This window comes from Branchiostoma belcheri, unplaced genomic scaffold (genome assembly GCF_001625305.1).
Source record: "Branchiostoma belcheri isolate BF01 breed outbred unplaced genomic scaffold, Haploidv18h27 scaffold30, whole genome shotgun sequence".
NCBI classification, from domain to species: domain Eukaryota; kingdom Metazoa; phylum Chordata; class Leptocardii; order Amphioxiformes; family Branchiostomatidae; genus Branchiostoma; species Branchiostoma belcheri.
In genome coordinates this window covers 3,023,540-3,037,331 of record NW_017803910.1, presented here as the reverse complement: position 1 = coordinate 3,037,331, position 13,792 = coordinate 3,023,540, and the positions used below count along the sequence as shown (strand labels likewise).

The following is a 13,792-nucleotide window of genomic DNA, read 5'->3' as shown; positions in this document are numbered from 1 at the left end:
TAGTGGTAGTTTTAACTGGTTGTTTTGATTTAACGTATTCTTCCAGAAGCCAAGATACCAAGCGTACATTGCATGTCGAGAGTCAAATCCGGTTTGTTATCTGACTTGGTAAGATGTACCGTTCCATTAAGCGTAAGGTAAGTTCGTACCATCCCAAGTTCCGTCCTATCTCTCCACGAGATAGTATCACTCCCACGCATGTACGTTTGCATTTAGTGAAGACCCACTCAACATAATTTTATAATGCAGTGGTCCTAGGCAAGCAGAACAGACGTCAGCATATAAAGTGTTCGCGTATACATAAGGATGATATCCCGTGTGTAGGTGCCACATAGAAGTGTTTGAAGAGTAAACGTCTTCCTGATGCAGTTTTCACGAAACAGGTATCAGGTGCCGTGTATGCACATTACGGTGTGGGTACATGTACATGCTACCCTAGTCTGGAAGCCAGACCATCGTAGGCTCCCCGGTATCTCCACGGTGCTGGTAGCACTGCCCGTGCGCCCAGGTTTATAAGCGCACGACCTGGCCGATTTTTTTTACCGGATCCGTTCCAATAAGTTCACCTGCAGTCTACAGGACGGCAAAAACTGGCAAGGCCGACTGGATAGATCTAGCGTGTCAGGAGAGGCTTAATATGTTTTGGAAGGCCGGTAAAACACGCCTAAGTCGACCTAAGGACAATGGTAGCCAGGCTAGTGCTACTACCCTCGTTGGTGCTACCCAGTCTTCCCTATGGTGGTAAAGGCGCCGGCATTGCAGTGTGCCACACGGCACTCTAGAGGACTGATAAGCTAACTCTCCCACAACTGCTACCAAGAAGCATTTCAAACCACTATTCTACTGAAGCTCGAGAAAAGGCCTCTGCATCATCTATTGGTAAGTACTTTTTTCATGTCTACGATGAAAACTGTATTTTTCTATTGTGTTGGTTTTAGTTATGCTTGGAGTCACTAAGTCCTGCCTAGATCTTTAAGCTTTAAGTGAGTACAAGAAGGGCAAATAGATCCCACCAAAAAGGCGACAACAAAGAAAAACATGACATGACAAAGAGGATGTTAAGGTTGATATCAAAACCCTTGGCAAAGTGAAAAGGGACGAAAGTAGTCTGATCTGCAATTATAGACAGTCGATGCATACTGGTTACAGATAGATCATCGTAGCCTCTACCAAGCTTCGGGAGGCGACTGGAAAGAGTAAAAATTGGCCAAATAGAGAGATAACATGCTGAGGGAGTTGGTTTGGGTGCGGCAAAATGTACTCTTTAGCGAACCAACTATGTCTCAATTTTGCTAATTTCTACTCTTTCCAGCTGCCTCCCAAAGCCATCTGGGTTAAGAAAGCTTTGATGCTCCAGCCCTACAGATGAAGGTTTTGTACAGTCGTCATTCGTTCATCCCCGTTAGGCTTTCTGTAGAGTAACAGGTTAGACTACAGGTCCGCGTTCAACATGTATAATCTACCGCTGGCACACAAGTTGGAAGTTGTCCAACTCCCGTCAGTGGAGCGTGGCAGGGCTTACCTTACCGTACACAACAAGGGTTATCTAATATCTCGCCGTCAAACTAAGCTATCCATCACTTCTGGGAGACACAAGAGGTCTTGCAGAAAAACACCCTGGGGATGCAATTTCCTCCAAGGTTACAGAGAATGCAGTTTATATTCATCATTTCTTTCGTCCCTCGTCTGATTGATACGAAAACCTTGTTGGGGTCAATCGACCGCCAAGGCGGGGGTTCTTCTTCAGCCAATTAAGTTTAATTATCTCTGTTCGTTAGAATTGGCCTATTAGTTTTTGTGGATGGGAACAGTCTGTTCGCATAAATGTCAAGCATTGCAGAATGGTGTTCTGGTAAGCGTTTCAGGGATATATGATTGATAGAAATACTCAACGGCACAAGGTCTCTATATTCCTCCCACTGCATATCGCCCTGGAGGCACAGGCATTGATAAGTCATAAATCGATGTTTGATTTTGCCATTTGGGACCACGAACGTATGGGATCTCTTCAAGGTGGACGGGTATCCGAAAAAAATCTTTATCCCTTACGAGCTACTATAGTATCACTTGGAATAGTCAATGTGATTGCTAGGCTAGCAATCACTAGATAAAGGCTGTATTGTACTTAACGCTGCATTTATACTAGTTAGTTTACACTTTTACCTGATGGGTTATTCAAAGCCATGCGGAATACAAGTTGCAGAAAAACCACACAGTCACACAAAAAATGAAACAAATGTGTACGGATGTTGCCTTCGTTTCTGGTAAGTATTTGATAAGGGTTTCCTTCAGTTTATCGTAAACTTTGACCTGGTAAAAGTTTGGCTTGACTTGCAGTGATTTGCAAAGCCACACGGAAATACTAGTATCGGAGAATCCACACAGAAGTAAAAACAAATGTGTACAGATGTTGCTTTCGTTTCTGGTAGGTATTTGATAAGGGTTTCCTTCAGTTTATCCTAAACTTTGACCTGTTAAAAGTTTGGCTTGACTTGAAGTGATATGCAAAGCCACACGGAAATACTAGTATCAGAGAATCCGCACAGAAATAAAAAAAAATACATGTATGTGCGGATGTTGCTTTCCTTTCTGGTAGGCATCTGAGAAGGGTTTACCCTAAACGTTGACCTATTAAAAGTTTGGCTTGAGTTCAAGTAATATGCAAAGTCACATAGAAAAGCAAAATGTATGTACGTGGACGTGGTTTCGTTATTGCTTATTCAACAAAATCTGACCTTATCTGTGGGGAGAAGATTGTTATTCTGCCGACCGTTTCCAGCTGACCTGAGCCGGGTGAAACTCGTACTTTGACGGGTAAGGCATGGTTATAATCTCCGGGATTTATTAACGTGTCAGCAGGCGTACCTTAGAGCCTTTACTTGGCGTTCAAATCTGCAGTTCAAGGATATATAGGCGTTGTCAACCGTAATGCCAAATCCTTGGATATGAAGATCAAGACGTGAGCAACACTTGCATAGCTTGCAGCTAACAAAACACTTTGGAGACGACCTTACGAAGGGGTTACAACAGTGGGAAGAGAAACTGAGACTTACCTTGGACTGAGACATTTAAAACGTAAAATACCTTTTGTACAGATTTTGTAATGCGAAATCCTTGGATATGAAGATCAACACATGAGAGATACTTGGCTTGCAGCAAACAAAACACTTTGGGGTGCTTTGGGGACAAGACCTTACGAAGGGGTTAGAACAGTGGGAGGCATGTCTGAGTTTAGACATGCCTCGGACTGAAACATGTAAAACGTTAAAAACAATCGTAAAGTACCTTGTGTGTAGATTTTGTACATAGTCCTTTGAGACATACGATTGCCTACTGGCCACAGACCACCATTTCCAGCCCCCATTGGAATATACGGTAAACATCTAAGAACCGAGCTGTCAACAATCACCTACTTAAGTGTACAACTATTGCAAACGCATGTTGACAGGTTGATCCACCTCTAAATTGTCCACTTAGTCCAAAAAATTTCATTTTTTAATCAGTGGAAATAGTACGATAGATGAAAACACTGAGATCATGACCTCCCCCCTGTACACCTCCCAAAAAACAACACGTAATTATTTTTAGACCTCTACCAGGCAGCTAAACAAGACTGAAAATCATTTTTTCCCAAGAAAATAGAAAGAGAAATAACTCTCTAGCTGGAAAATGCCAGCATTTATCCACACATTCCAAGAAAAAGGCTGCTTTAAGTTGGTTTAAAAGCACTCACTCACAGGTACTCAAAATGGGCCTTCTGCGCCTCCGGAAAATGGTGACTTTTTCCCTACCAGGAAACTTGCACATATGCGATGGCATGGTGAATAAAAAAACGTGTATTTATACAGTTGAAACTTTTTGATGAGTCGATGAAAAACCCTCATAACCCACTTTAACCCCTTTTAACCCTCCATATTTTAGCGTGGCCAGGTCTACGCCAGCGAAATGCCCTGCTGAACTCCCGTCTATAGAGTAGCGCTAAATCTAAATTCTCGTGCGTCAGAAGTCGGAGCTAAAGGTCTGTGCTGGTGCACTCCGAAGCCGGGCTAAGCCCGTGAAAGGATTTGAAGCAGCGCTGCCCTTCAGGAAGATGAACACACAATCCTGTAACTCCCGAAAGTAGTCTAACAACTTGTTCTTGTAGGTGATATCAAGATCACCACCAGAGGACACCAAAGCACCGACAGCCGCATTGTGGTTTCTTAACCTTGCGGTTAACTTAGATGACTATGTAAAAAGTCGCGGATTGGAAACAGTATATTACACGGATTTTCTCCCTCTCTATACAGGAGAAAATGAGTACCTAGCCTGCAATTTTCCGATAGAATTCACACTCACAGATCCCCACCAATTGTGAAAATTCACTTACGATCCTATCATTAAAACCCTTTTTCGAACAAGCACCGCTGAAAAGTTGATTCTAAATGAATCCAAAGAAATTCAATTAAAGATTCTGAATGAATCCAAAGACATTCAATTTAAGAAATCCAAAATTGACCAGCAGCATAATCGTCGGACGCCTGTAGTTCGTTTTCTGTTAAGGCTATATACATACACACTTTAACGGCCCGCATTACAGTTTCTGTATATTCCATTAAGGGTTTATGCAGCGGAAAGTGGAGGAACATCTCCCAGCCTGCGTATAAATCCAGTATCTAATGCCCTGTAAATATTGAACGGTGTTGGAGTCTGGGGGCAGGTGCCTACATAAAAGCCATCCCGGTGGAACGCCTACATACGTAAGGATCATGCTTCTTGTCTGCTGTGATAGGGGCTCAAGCTGCGCTTTGGAAACGGCCGTTCAGTCTGATGGCGAAGGATATTGTTTTGCACAGGTAGAGAAGCAGCTCAAGGCTACGGTTGTGAAATCGGACAGCTAGTCGGCGCAAAGTGATAATGTAAGAAAATGCGCGAATTGTTGAAAAACTAAACGTAAAACCTATTCATGGACATATATGCACACACGCTCACAAGCACACACGCACACAAATAAACAAACACATGAACACACAGGAAAATACACACACGCTCAGCATTACAGAAACACACGCACACAAACACACATATACATGCGCGCACACACACATAAACGAACAGATTTAGATTCAACAACCGTATATGCCCTAACTCCAAGACCACCCCAAGGTGACCAGACAGCCCATTCATGCCATTTAATGCCATTCTTTCAGAATTGTTTTTGATTCGCTTAAATGTCGCAGCTACAAATATATCAATTTTAAAGATTATGAATGATTGAAAAATGTTTCTAAAATGTACATATACTGCGAATTTTAGTATTTGAAGTTAGAATGTTGTAAGTAATAATTTTAATTTAACGTAATTTTCGAAATGTAATAAGATAGTCTAACTTGGCAATTGTAACGTGCTCGCTACTTGTGTACAGACCTCACAATTCAGCCGTGAGGCTGCGATGGGTTTTGGTTTTCAATAAACAAATAATGCAGAATTCAGCCAGAAAAATAGTAGGTCTTGGCCGAATGAAAGGTTGTATAATTGTTGATGAATCGCTATCTTGTTGTAAATCCTCCATGCTTCGCTCCGTGCCTGTGAATCGCCGTGCGCACCAGTGCACACCACTGCGGGATTACTCGTCCATTACATGGCCGATGGGAAGGACTTTTTACGGTTTAACGATTCGTCTCACTAATGTGCCGTTGCCATTTAAAGCCCGCTTGTAATGATTTCATTGAGCTTTCTCTCACTAGTGAATCGTATTGATTGGAATGTGAGATATGATACTACTTCAAGAGTACTTGCTAAACAATAAGGATAAAGATCTAACTGCCTCTAAAATCATGACTTGTCAAGAACACGAGATATGAAAACCGAACGTTCCGCTGCAGTACCATAAAAAGTCACCAGGAGACCCTTAATCATACCTGTCCTTTGTGGTGCTCACATCTGTCCACATAACAAAATTTCACATGATCCTGTCACAGATTCTAGAGTTATACTGCTCACCTGTGAAACCACAAACCATAAGCGGCAACTAAAACACAATCGTCTTCCACTTATAACAAAAAAAAAATTCTTAAAAGCAAACTCAGTATGTATAGAGTATATGCACACACCGAACTTGCAACATTTTCCATACAACACTCACACGAATCATAGTAAAACTCCGCTATTTTAGATAACCGTACAACATTCCTGCCATGGACGTAACTTGAACTATTTGAAATGACCGGACAATGTCCCTACCGTACCCGCAACTTTAAATTACAGTATTGACCTTTGTATGAATCTACCCCTCCATGCGTCACGAACCAAAGCCACTGCTCGCGCCAGACTCCCAGATCATTTCCCACGATAGACCGTGATCATTTCCCATGAGTTACAGTCGTCTACTCACCAACCCTTTCCCATCCGTCATGTACTTGTAAATCTTGACCTAAAACATGCCAGAATTCCCCCATACTCACCCAGGCATACCAACTCGTGGCATTGGGCCCACCTTATTATAAGACGTGTCTAGTACTTCGTTGGAAAGATTGACAAACTCTAAGTATGGTCTGACTCTGCAGGTTGCTAACCCCTTTTTAAAAACCCAGTTCAAGAATAACCCTGAGTAAACCCTGTCGGTATCAACTTTGCAACAGTCGCAAAATTTGCAAACTGACTGCTTTCAGTTTTCCTGGGGCTTTTGCCAAAGGATGTTGTTATGAATAATGTGTGGACATAAATGAAATTGCAGGCTACGGCAGGGGATTGTACCAACGTGAAGTGGTGGTCTTGACCTTTCGAGGAAATCAAGTTGACTTTTGAATCTTTGATGATTGCTATACATGTGTATGACTTCTTTGGTAGAGCATCGCAGCAACTCTACGAACCCAAGTTACAGTATGAAAAGAGTTCTCTCAATCTGTCTTGTTCAGCCAGCTTTACCAGACATCAGCTGCAGGTGATATTACATTGAACAACCTGCCACACCTTATATTTCAACTTCAAGTGTTGTTTAAACTCATCAAGTGAAGATATAGCTCAACTGTGTGAGGTGACGAGTTCTAGCGAAAACGAGTACCTCGATATATTGAGTTAGCACTTCTGATGTACGTAACCAGGCTTCTTGGTTCATTCTGTACTAGACGCAGTTACCTTTTAGGGTAAAGGTCTAAGGCATCACAAACAAGACATGTATCTTCAGTCCCATAGGTAGGAAAATGAGCAATTGGCAGTCGTAATGTCAGAGTCTCGTTATACCGTGTTTTGATGTCCCCAGTTCATCACCAGTATTCAGCTGCGTGATGCTTCTGGCAGACGTCCAGACAAAGTCACGTTCCCATCGGTCACTGGGATATTAGTCTACTTTGACATTTCCAAGAGACAAGCAATGGATAATGTACTTATGAATATATATTGCCGAACTTTGCGAAGTTCAAATAACCGTGTTAAAGCCAGGTACATCTTGGAGTAGAGAGGTAGCATGTAGCTGCTGACGCCTACTTTAAGGGAGGCGGGTCACATGAAATATGCTTCATTCTTGAACCTGGCGGGGTGGCAGCAAGAATTGCCTCGGACCCTCATGAAGTATCCATTTCAATCACCTCCTTATCCGGGAGGACCAGCATCTTATCGACTTTTCAGGTGTAAAACCTGACATGAAGGTGGCATAAAACCCATACTGCACCTATTACGAGAAGATATGAAAGTGCGAAGGATTTATAATGGTAATATTGGATGAATAAGCTTACTTTGAACTTTATGCCGTTGACCGAGGTCTTTTCGTAAAGCGTTGCCACTAAGAGCCGTTTTCGGAAACTAATTGGAAATGTGCATGTAATCTTGCAGAGATCTTGCCGTAAGCTATGGTAGTTAAATGCAACCTTTCAAGAAAAATGAACTGACAAGAAGGGTGCCAAGAGAAATAACCCCCACGTCCAAGCGCGTTTATCAACGGATTATCGAAGAGTGTGTTGCCGGTGAACTGGCATTATGGAGTCTAAGCTTCATGCGTCTTGCGAACCGTGCGCTTATCAAAGCTGGCAAAGAAGAATAACACCCAGTCCACACCTATATCAAGTTATATTGATCCCTTAGGTTGCTTCGTCAGTCACCGAAATCTAAATTGATGCCCGTGCAACTTTTTCTACGTTTTCGTCATCGTATCATTCTTGACATATACAGGTCGTCTGGCAGAATCCGGTGTGAAGACCTGTGGCATCATGGAGAACGTGAGTAACCTGTCCCAGCCCCTTAATGCTCTTGCAACTTTTTCTAAGTATTTTTCGTTATCGTTCTTGACATACAGGTTGTGTGGTAGAATCCGGTTGGAAGACCTGCATCATGGAGAACGCCAGTAACTTGTCCCAGCCCATGACTGCAGACGAGCTGTACGAAGACTTCGCCCCCAACATGACTGGCTGCTTCTTGTTGTACGAAGACCTCCTCCCCAACACGACCGGCTGCTTCCCTCCCCAAGACTCAGACGGAGAGGTCCTGTGGGCGAAGATCTTCCTCTGCACGGTGTACTCCATCACCATGTTGACGTGCGGCGTCGGCAATCTCCTGCTCATGGTGGTCATAGCGAAGTACAAGGAGATGCGGACCTTGACCAACGCCCTGGTGGCCAACCTGGCGCTGTCTGACTTCCTCGTGGCGGTGTTCTGCGTGCCGTTTATCCTAGACTACCACATCGTCAGGCCCAACCGGCTCTGGACGTACGGCGACGTCACCTGCGCTGTCGTCAACTACGCCCGGATGTCGTCCCTCTACGTCTCAACCAACGCGCTCTTGGTCATTGCCGTCGACAGGTCAGTCGTAAATATACTTCTACTTTTAGCAATGATTTTCTTTAGATTAATGAATGATTGTGCCGTAGTGTATGTTCAGTCAGAGAAGCTTTTAGACGGCATCCACCATCTTTCATCAGCTCATGAAAAGTGGTCGCAAAACTTTCATGTTAGTCACACATGACGACGGTGTTGTAGATGGGGACTGTTGTCGTAGCTTCTAAGACATCGCTTAAACCATATGGAAGATCTTTGAATGAAACATTCTCTCAGTATCACTTGGTGACACTAAGATGATCATGCTACACTACCAACCAAAGAGGATGGTGATAGCAGAATACCAGTGGGATGCAAAGCCTAATAGTGAACTGAAAGTAAGTCTGATAAAGTTCAAGTTCAGACTTTTAGTTCACTGCACTCTGCATTGCCTTTGAATCAGTTATCGCAGTAAAGGGGGCTTCGATCTAAAAGGTCGGTCTTTAGATTTCTTAGCCTATCTTCTGGCGGAGTGCTTCTATGGGTTTTAGACGATTTATGGGAGTTGAAGCTCATACCTATTGCGATGACCAACATTGCGAAGAGTAATGCCACCAAAGTAGAGTCTGCTGGTAATCAACGATTGGCTCCTAGCGTTCGAGTTTGACCTACAGGGCACACCGCATTTGGATGGAGTGGCTATTATCCTGTAAACCGTGATGTATACACTATATCTCCACGAGAGGATCACACTAACGTGCCCCTGGTCATGTTCACCCCACAAGGTTATCAGCCATGCCCAGCTCTATATTACACTAACTGTAAATAGGCACTGCTCAGTAGCCTGATGTAAGGCCACGGTTTCACTCACAAATCAACCAAGATAAAAACCTTTGACACTTTGTGTGCGCTGGATTGCAAGTCACACGAAAATGCCCACCTGGGGCGGGTTCATGTGCAGTGAAAGCGCTGTGTAACGGAACAGTCAGATCGCGCCCTGGAGGGAAGGATTACGTTGATCCATCAGCACGTAATGCTTCAGGCTTATCAGGTACGACAGGCACGGTCTGCTTTGTAGGCGAAATTGAAGAATAGATGGAACTTTTAGTCATGGCCTTGGGAACAGTTAAGTTTACTCCAGGATTTATGTAAGTGTATGGGGCTTGGGTAATGACTTAACTCCCAGCGCTTTTATGAGACTAAGTGCTCAAGGTAAGAAGCCTTTTAGGGAAACATCTCCTCAGCATTCTGACCTGTTATCACACCCTACAGTCTGGCTTAAAGAAAACTGCAGTGACTCCTCAACAAAGTGGTCGTTAGGAAGTTCTAATGGGAAGTCTGGATATCATATCTAAGCAATATATATACATGCTCTAAGGGAATGTGACAAAGAGGGATGTCACATAAGGTAGTCGTGTCATTAATAAAGCAATCATCAGAATTCTCCAGAGCCTATTATATCACCGCACAACACCTGCTTTGTACGTACTAAGTACTATTAGATGAATTGATAGCTCAGTGTTGGAGGTCTAGTATTAACAAATCATAGGAAGGATAAACTATAATGTAGTGACGTACATGCATAGCGTTGGCCCTAGCTGTTTCTTAGCCGCGCGCGCTGGACGAGTTTAGGTGTGTAATCCTTACCAACTCACAGGCGACGCTGTCTAAACGAAACTGCGATCATAAATACTACTTTAATCCACTTTCCATATGTAATAAAACTTACCTCATTTTGCAATATGAGAATGACTTGCAGTCTTGCTTGACTTCTGTCTATTGCCAGCTCTTGATCATCCACTTGAACCAGTGTGGTAGTCCAGACGCATCTGTGAAGTAAATGAAGATGATAATACCATAAGACAACGTTAAAATAACCGGCACATGTACTGTATACACGTATATCTACAAGGCTGCTTTGCTTCTGTGTTGTACCAGGTACGTGGTGATCATGATGCCGCACATCCCACGGATGAGTCGCGCGGTTGCCGCGTGTGTGGTGATGGCGGTGTGGGTGTGCTCCATGTTGTTGGCCATCCCCACAGCCGTGTACTCACGCGCGCTCTACTACGTCGACTTCCACGGTACATTCTGCGGACTCGTCTGGCCAATTGGCCATCAAGTCAGGTTTGTCTTTTCCTTAGTAAAAGGCAACTAACAGGAGATGATAGGTAGTATATAGTGTTGTAGTTGTCATATATAGACTCCTAGCACTTTGCATTAGAATATAGCGTTCCAGTATGCAATACTCATGTTTTTTATCCTCTTGTGCATTTAGCCCATCTGGGCAAGAACATGCACTAAAGATTCATATCATATCATATCGTATAACCAGTAAACCTTATCTAGGCGTAACACACGAGTTTTCTATAGAAGGCACAGTATGTAAGAACGGGCTGTAAGGGTTGAAGTAATACACCAACTCTACTTCCCTAATCAGGTTTTGTCTTTTCCTTCGCATAACCAGTAAACCTTATTTAGGCGTAACACACTAATTTTGTATAGAAGGCACACGATGAGTATGAAAGAACGGGCTGTAAGGATCGAGCCAATACAGCAACTCTACTTCCCTAGTGTATGCCAAGTTCAAACATTAAAGACCTGGGCATTAGTAATATTCAATCTGAGCTAGTCCTAGTCATTTCCATGACAATTAATGAGGACTATATCAACTTGACACAGAGTAGACTGCGTCTGACTGACACTATACAAAGTACCGATAAGAGGCCCTCATTCCGTTCAGAGAGATGGGAGCCAAGTTCCAGTGTTGCATTTGTCCCATCAGGATTCATAAATCCTAAAAATAGCAATCCCTTGAAGCATCCTCATAAAGTCGAAAACATGATTTTAATTGGAACCAGGGGGGCAATTTTCCGATTTCCGAGAGTCATAAATCCAATCAAGCTGTAGCAACATGAACTGATTGCACTTAAGTATGCCCTCAGGACTACTGCTTACCAGCCCAAGGACACATTTATGCCAACCTTGAACAGAACGTTTTGCCAGATTAGATTGGTTAAGAAGTAAACGAAACAGCAGGTATTACCGGAAAGATAAGCTTTGGTGCAGGTAATGAATCAGTTATTTTATGGTTCCTTTTCTAACATAGATACAAAGCTTACTACTTGGCTGTTCTCCTGTTGGAGTTCATCGTCCCTGTCCTGATTATGTCGTTCTGCTACATACGGATAGCTCGCCGGATCTGGTGAGTGGGGATGACTACAGGTTACAACTTTAAAACAAAAACTATTCAACTATACATTGTGATTCTACCTTGACGCGTTTGAAAATTGTTTTGCTTGCTCTACAAGTCGTCAGTCTTGAATTTGATTATTTACGCCTGGCAGTGTGGATGTATATTAGGCTATGATGATACTACATGTCTATGGCTTGATCTTTAAAAATTTTGTCTGAAAATGTGTTCAGCAAAATATAACCATCAGCCTGCTAAGGTAGCCGCTTGGCACCAATTTTGATTGATCATGGGGTTGGTCATTGGGTCATGCAGCAGGGATATGGTTAAATAAAGTGTTCTTCACGTCTCGTCAGGTACCGAACCGTCCCCGGTCAGCAGACTGAGTCCCAGCAGGCCGCCATGCTGAAGTCTAAGAAGAGAAACGTTCGACTGCTCATCGTCATTCTGGTAAGGACTGTTGCATCCAGAACCGTGCTTCATCCAGAACCGTGTCTCATCCAAAACCGTGCCTCATTCAAAACCGTGCCTCATCCAGAACCATGATCAGGCACGGTTCTGGACAGTCCACGCTCTGGGGCAAATACGCGGATACTATCCCGAACCGGCTCTGATCTTGACACTAACCCTTTCAGGCATATAATTAGACAGAGATCTTTAACATGAGGCTGTTGTCAGTCTAGCTGTATAGTTCAAACAAGTACCTTCTCATCGAAACACTATATCTCATCTAGTGCTAGTCGATGGCGCCAGATGAGTGATATAGGTTGATGAGTTCGACTGAATATATGGTATTTTGTGTTGATTTTTAAGTTTAAATTCTACAACTATATCTTCATCCTTTCAGGTGATGTTTGTCCTGTGTTGGGGACCGTACTACGGCTATGCTGTGGTGAGAGACTTTTTCCCGCGTCTGCTGGCCAAATCACGACTCAACATCACCCTGCACTACATCGTGGAAGCGGTCGCTATGGGCAACAGGTACTTATATACATGGGACAACTAGTATATACACTTTTGTTCGCAACTGGATGAATTCTTTGAGATGACAAATAGCATCTGCTACCTTTCCCTTGTGACTAAGAATGATCTGGACTTGTTCCAAAATTATCTGAAACGTAACACACCAGCTTCGCACGCACGCGGCGCGGCGGCAGCTGGCTACATTTACACCAATCGACTTGTTCCACCTAACCCTGTCTATCTACTACACTAACTGTTCATTTCTCAGCTCCATTGACACCGTGGTGTACATCGCCATGAACGCCAACGTGAGGAAGTTCATGAAGAAGCTGCCGCACGACTGCTACACGTCCTACATGCAGTGGAAGAACCGCCGGGTCCAACCCGTCGGTCACTCGGGCGCAGGAGGCAGACGCCCCGCCGCGAGACGCTCCTCCACCCGGTCAGACAACACCTTCCCGCCGTCTAACTACTCCAACTACAGGACCCGCGATGTGAAGGAAGTCTTCTGCATAGAAGACAGAGTGGCACAAAGATCATAATAGGATCCTTATACCGGTATATTGGTGGGTAAGGTTTGGTTTTGGTTGATTGATTGATTGATTGGTTGGTTGGTTGGTTGGTTGGTTGGTTGGTTGGTTGGTTGGTTGGTTGGTTGGTTGGTTGGTTGGTTGGTTGGTTGGTTGGTTAGGATCTCCATTAGTGTGCTAATCAACACTATTCTTCCTGGAGTCCTGATAATGATGTAAATCACCGTGTGGTTAACGACGAGAGTTTGCCAGGCCTTTATCCAGGTGACTTGAAGTAAATCACCAAATAAAAGTCCAGCCTTTTTCGAAAGGCGTGGAGGGCTCTTTAACATAAGTAGAGTGTGGCTCTACCCAAAACCAGAACCTCCATATTTAATGTG

At 43.6% G+C, this 13,792-nt stretch overlaps 1 protein-coding gene across 1 annotated transcript; it reads left to right on the top strand.

Annotated features, from left to right (window-relative positions):
• The first annotated feature begins 825 nt into the window (after positions 1-825).
• Positions 826-13,424, top strand: LOC109474136 (prokineticin receptor 2-like). The gene is made up of 7 exons (XM_019774343.1): positions 826-879; positions 8,270-8,771; positions 10,665-10,853; positions 11,836-11,931; positions 12,276-12,369; positions 12,767-12,900; positions 13,151-13,424. The coding sequence occupies exons 2-7, from the start codon at positions 8,305-8,307 to the stop codon at positions 13,422-13,424; spliced, it is 1,254 nt and encodes a 417-aa protein (XP_019629902.1). The 5' UTR covers positions 826-879; positions 8,270-8,304.
• Positions 13,425-13,792: the final 368 nt, after the last annotated feature.

Excerpts from the sequence above, each read along its gene's own strand:
- LOC109474136 (XM_019774343.1), top strand. The coding sequence starts at position 8,305 with ATGGAGAACGCCAGTAACTTGTCCCAGCCCATGACTGCAGACGAGCTG. Across the intron at positions 8,772-10,664 it reads TTGGTCATTGCCGTCGACAG|GTACGTGGTGATCATGATGC; the intron begins GTCAGTCGTAAA and ends GTGTTGTACCAG. Across the intron at positions 11,932-12,275 it reads CGGATAGCTCGCCGGATCTG|GTACCGAACCGTCCCCGGTC; the intron begins GTGAGTGGGGAT and ends ACGTCTCGTCAG.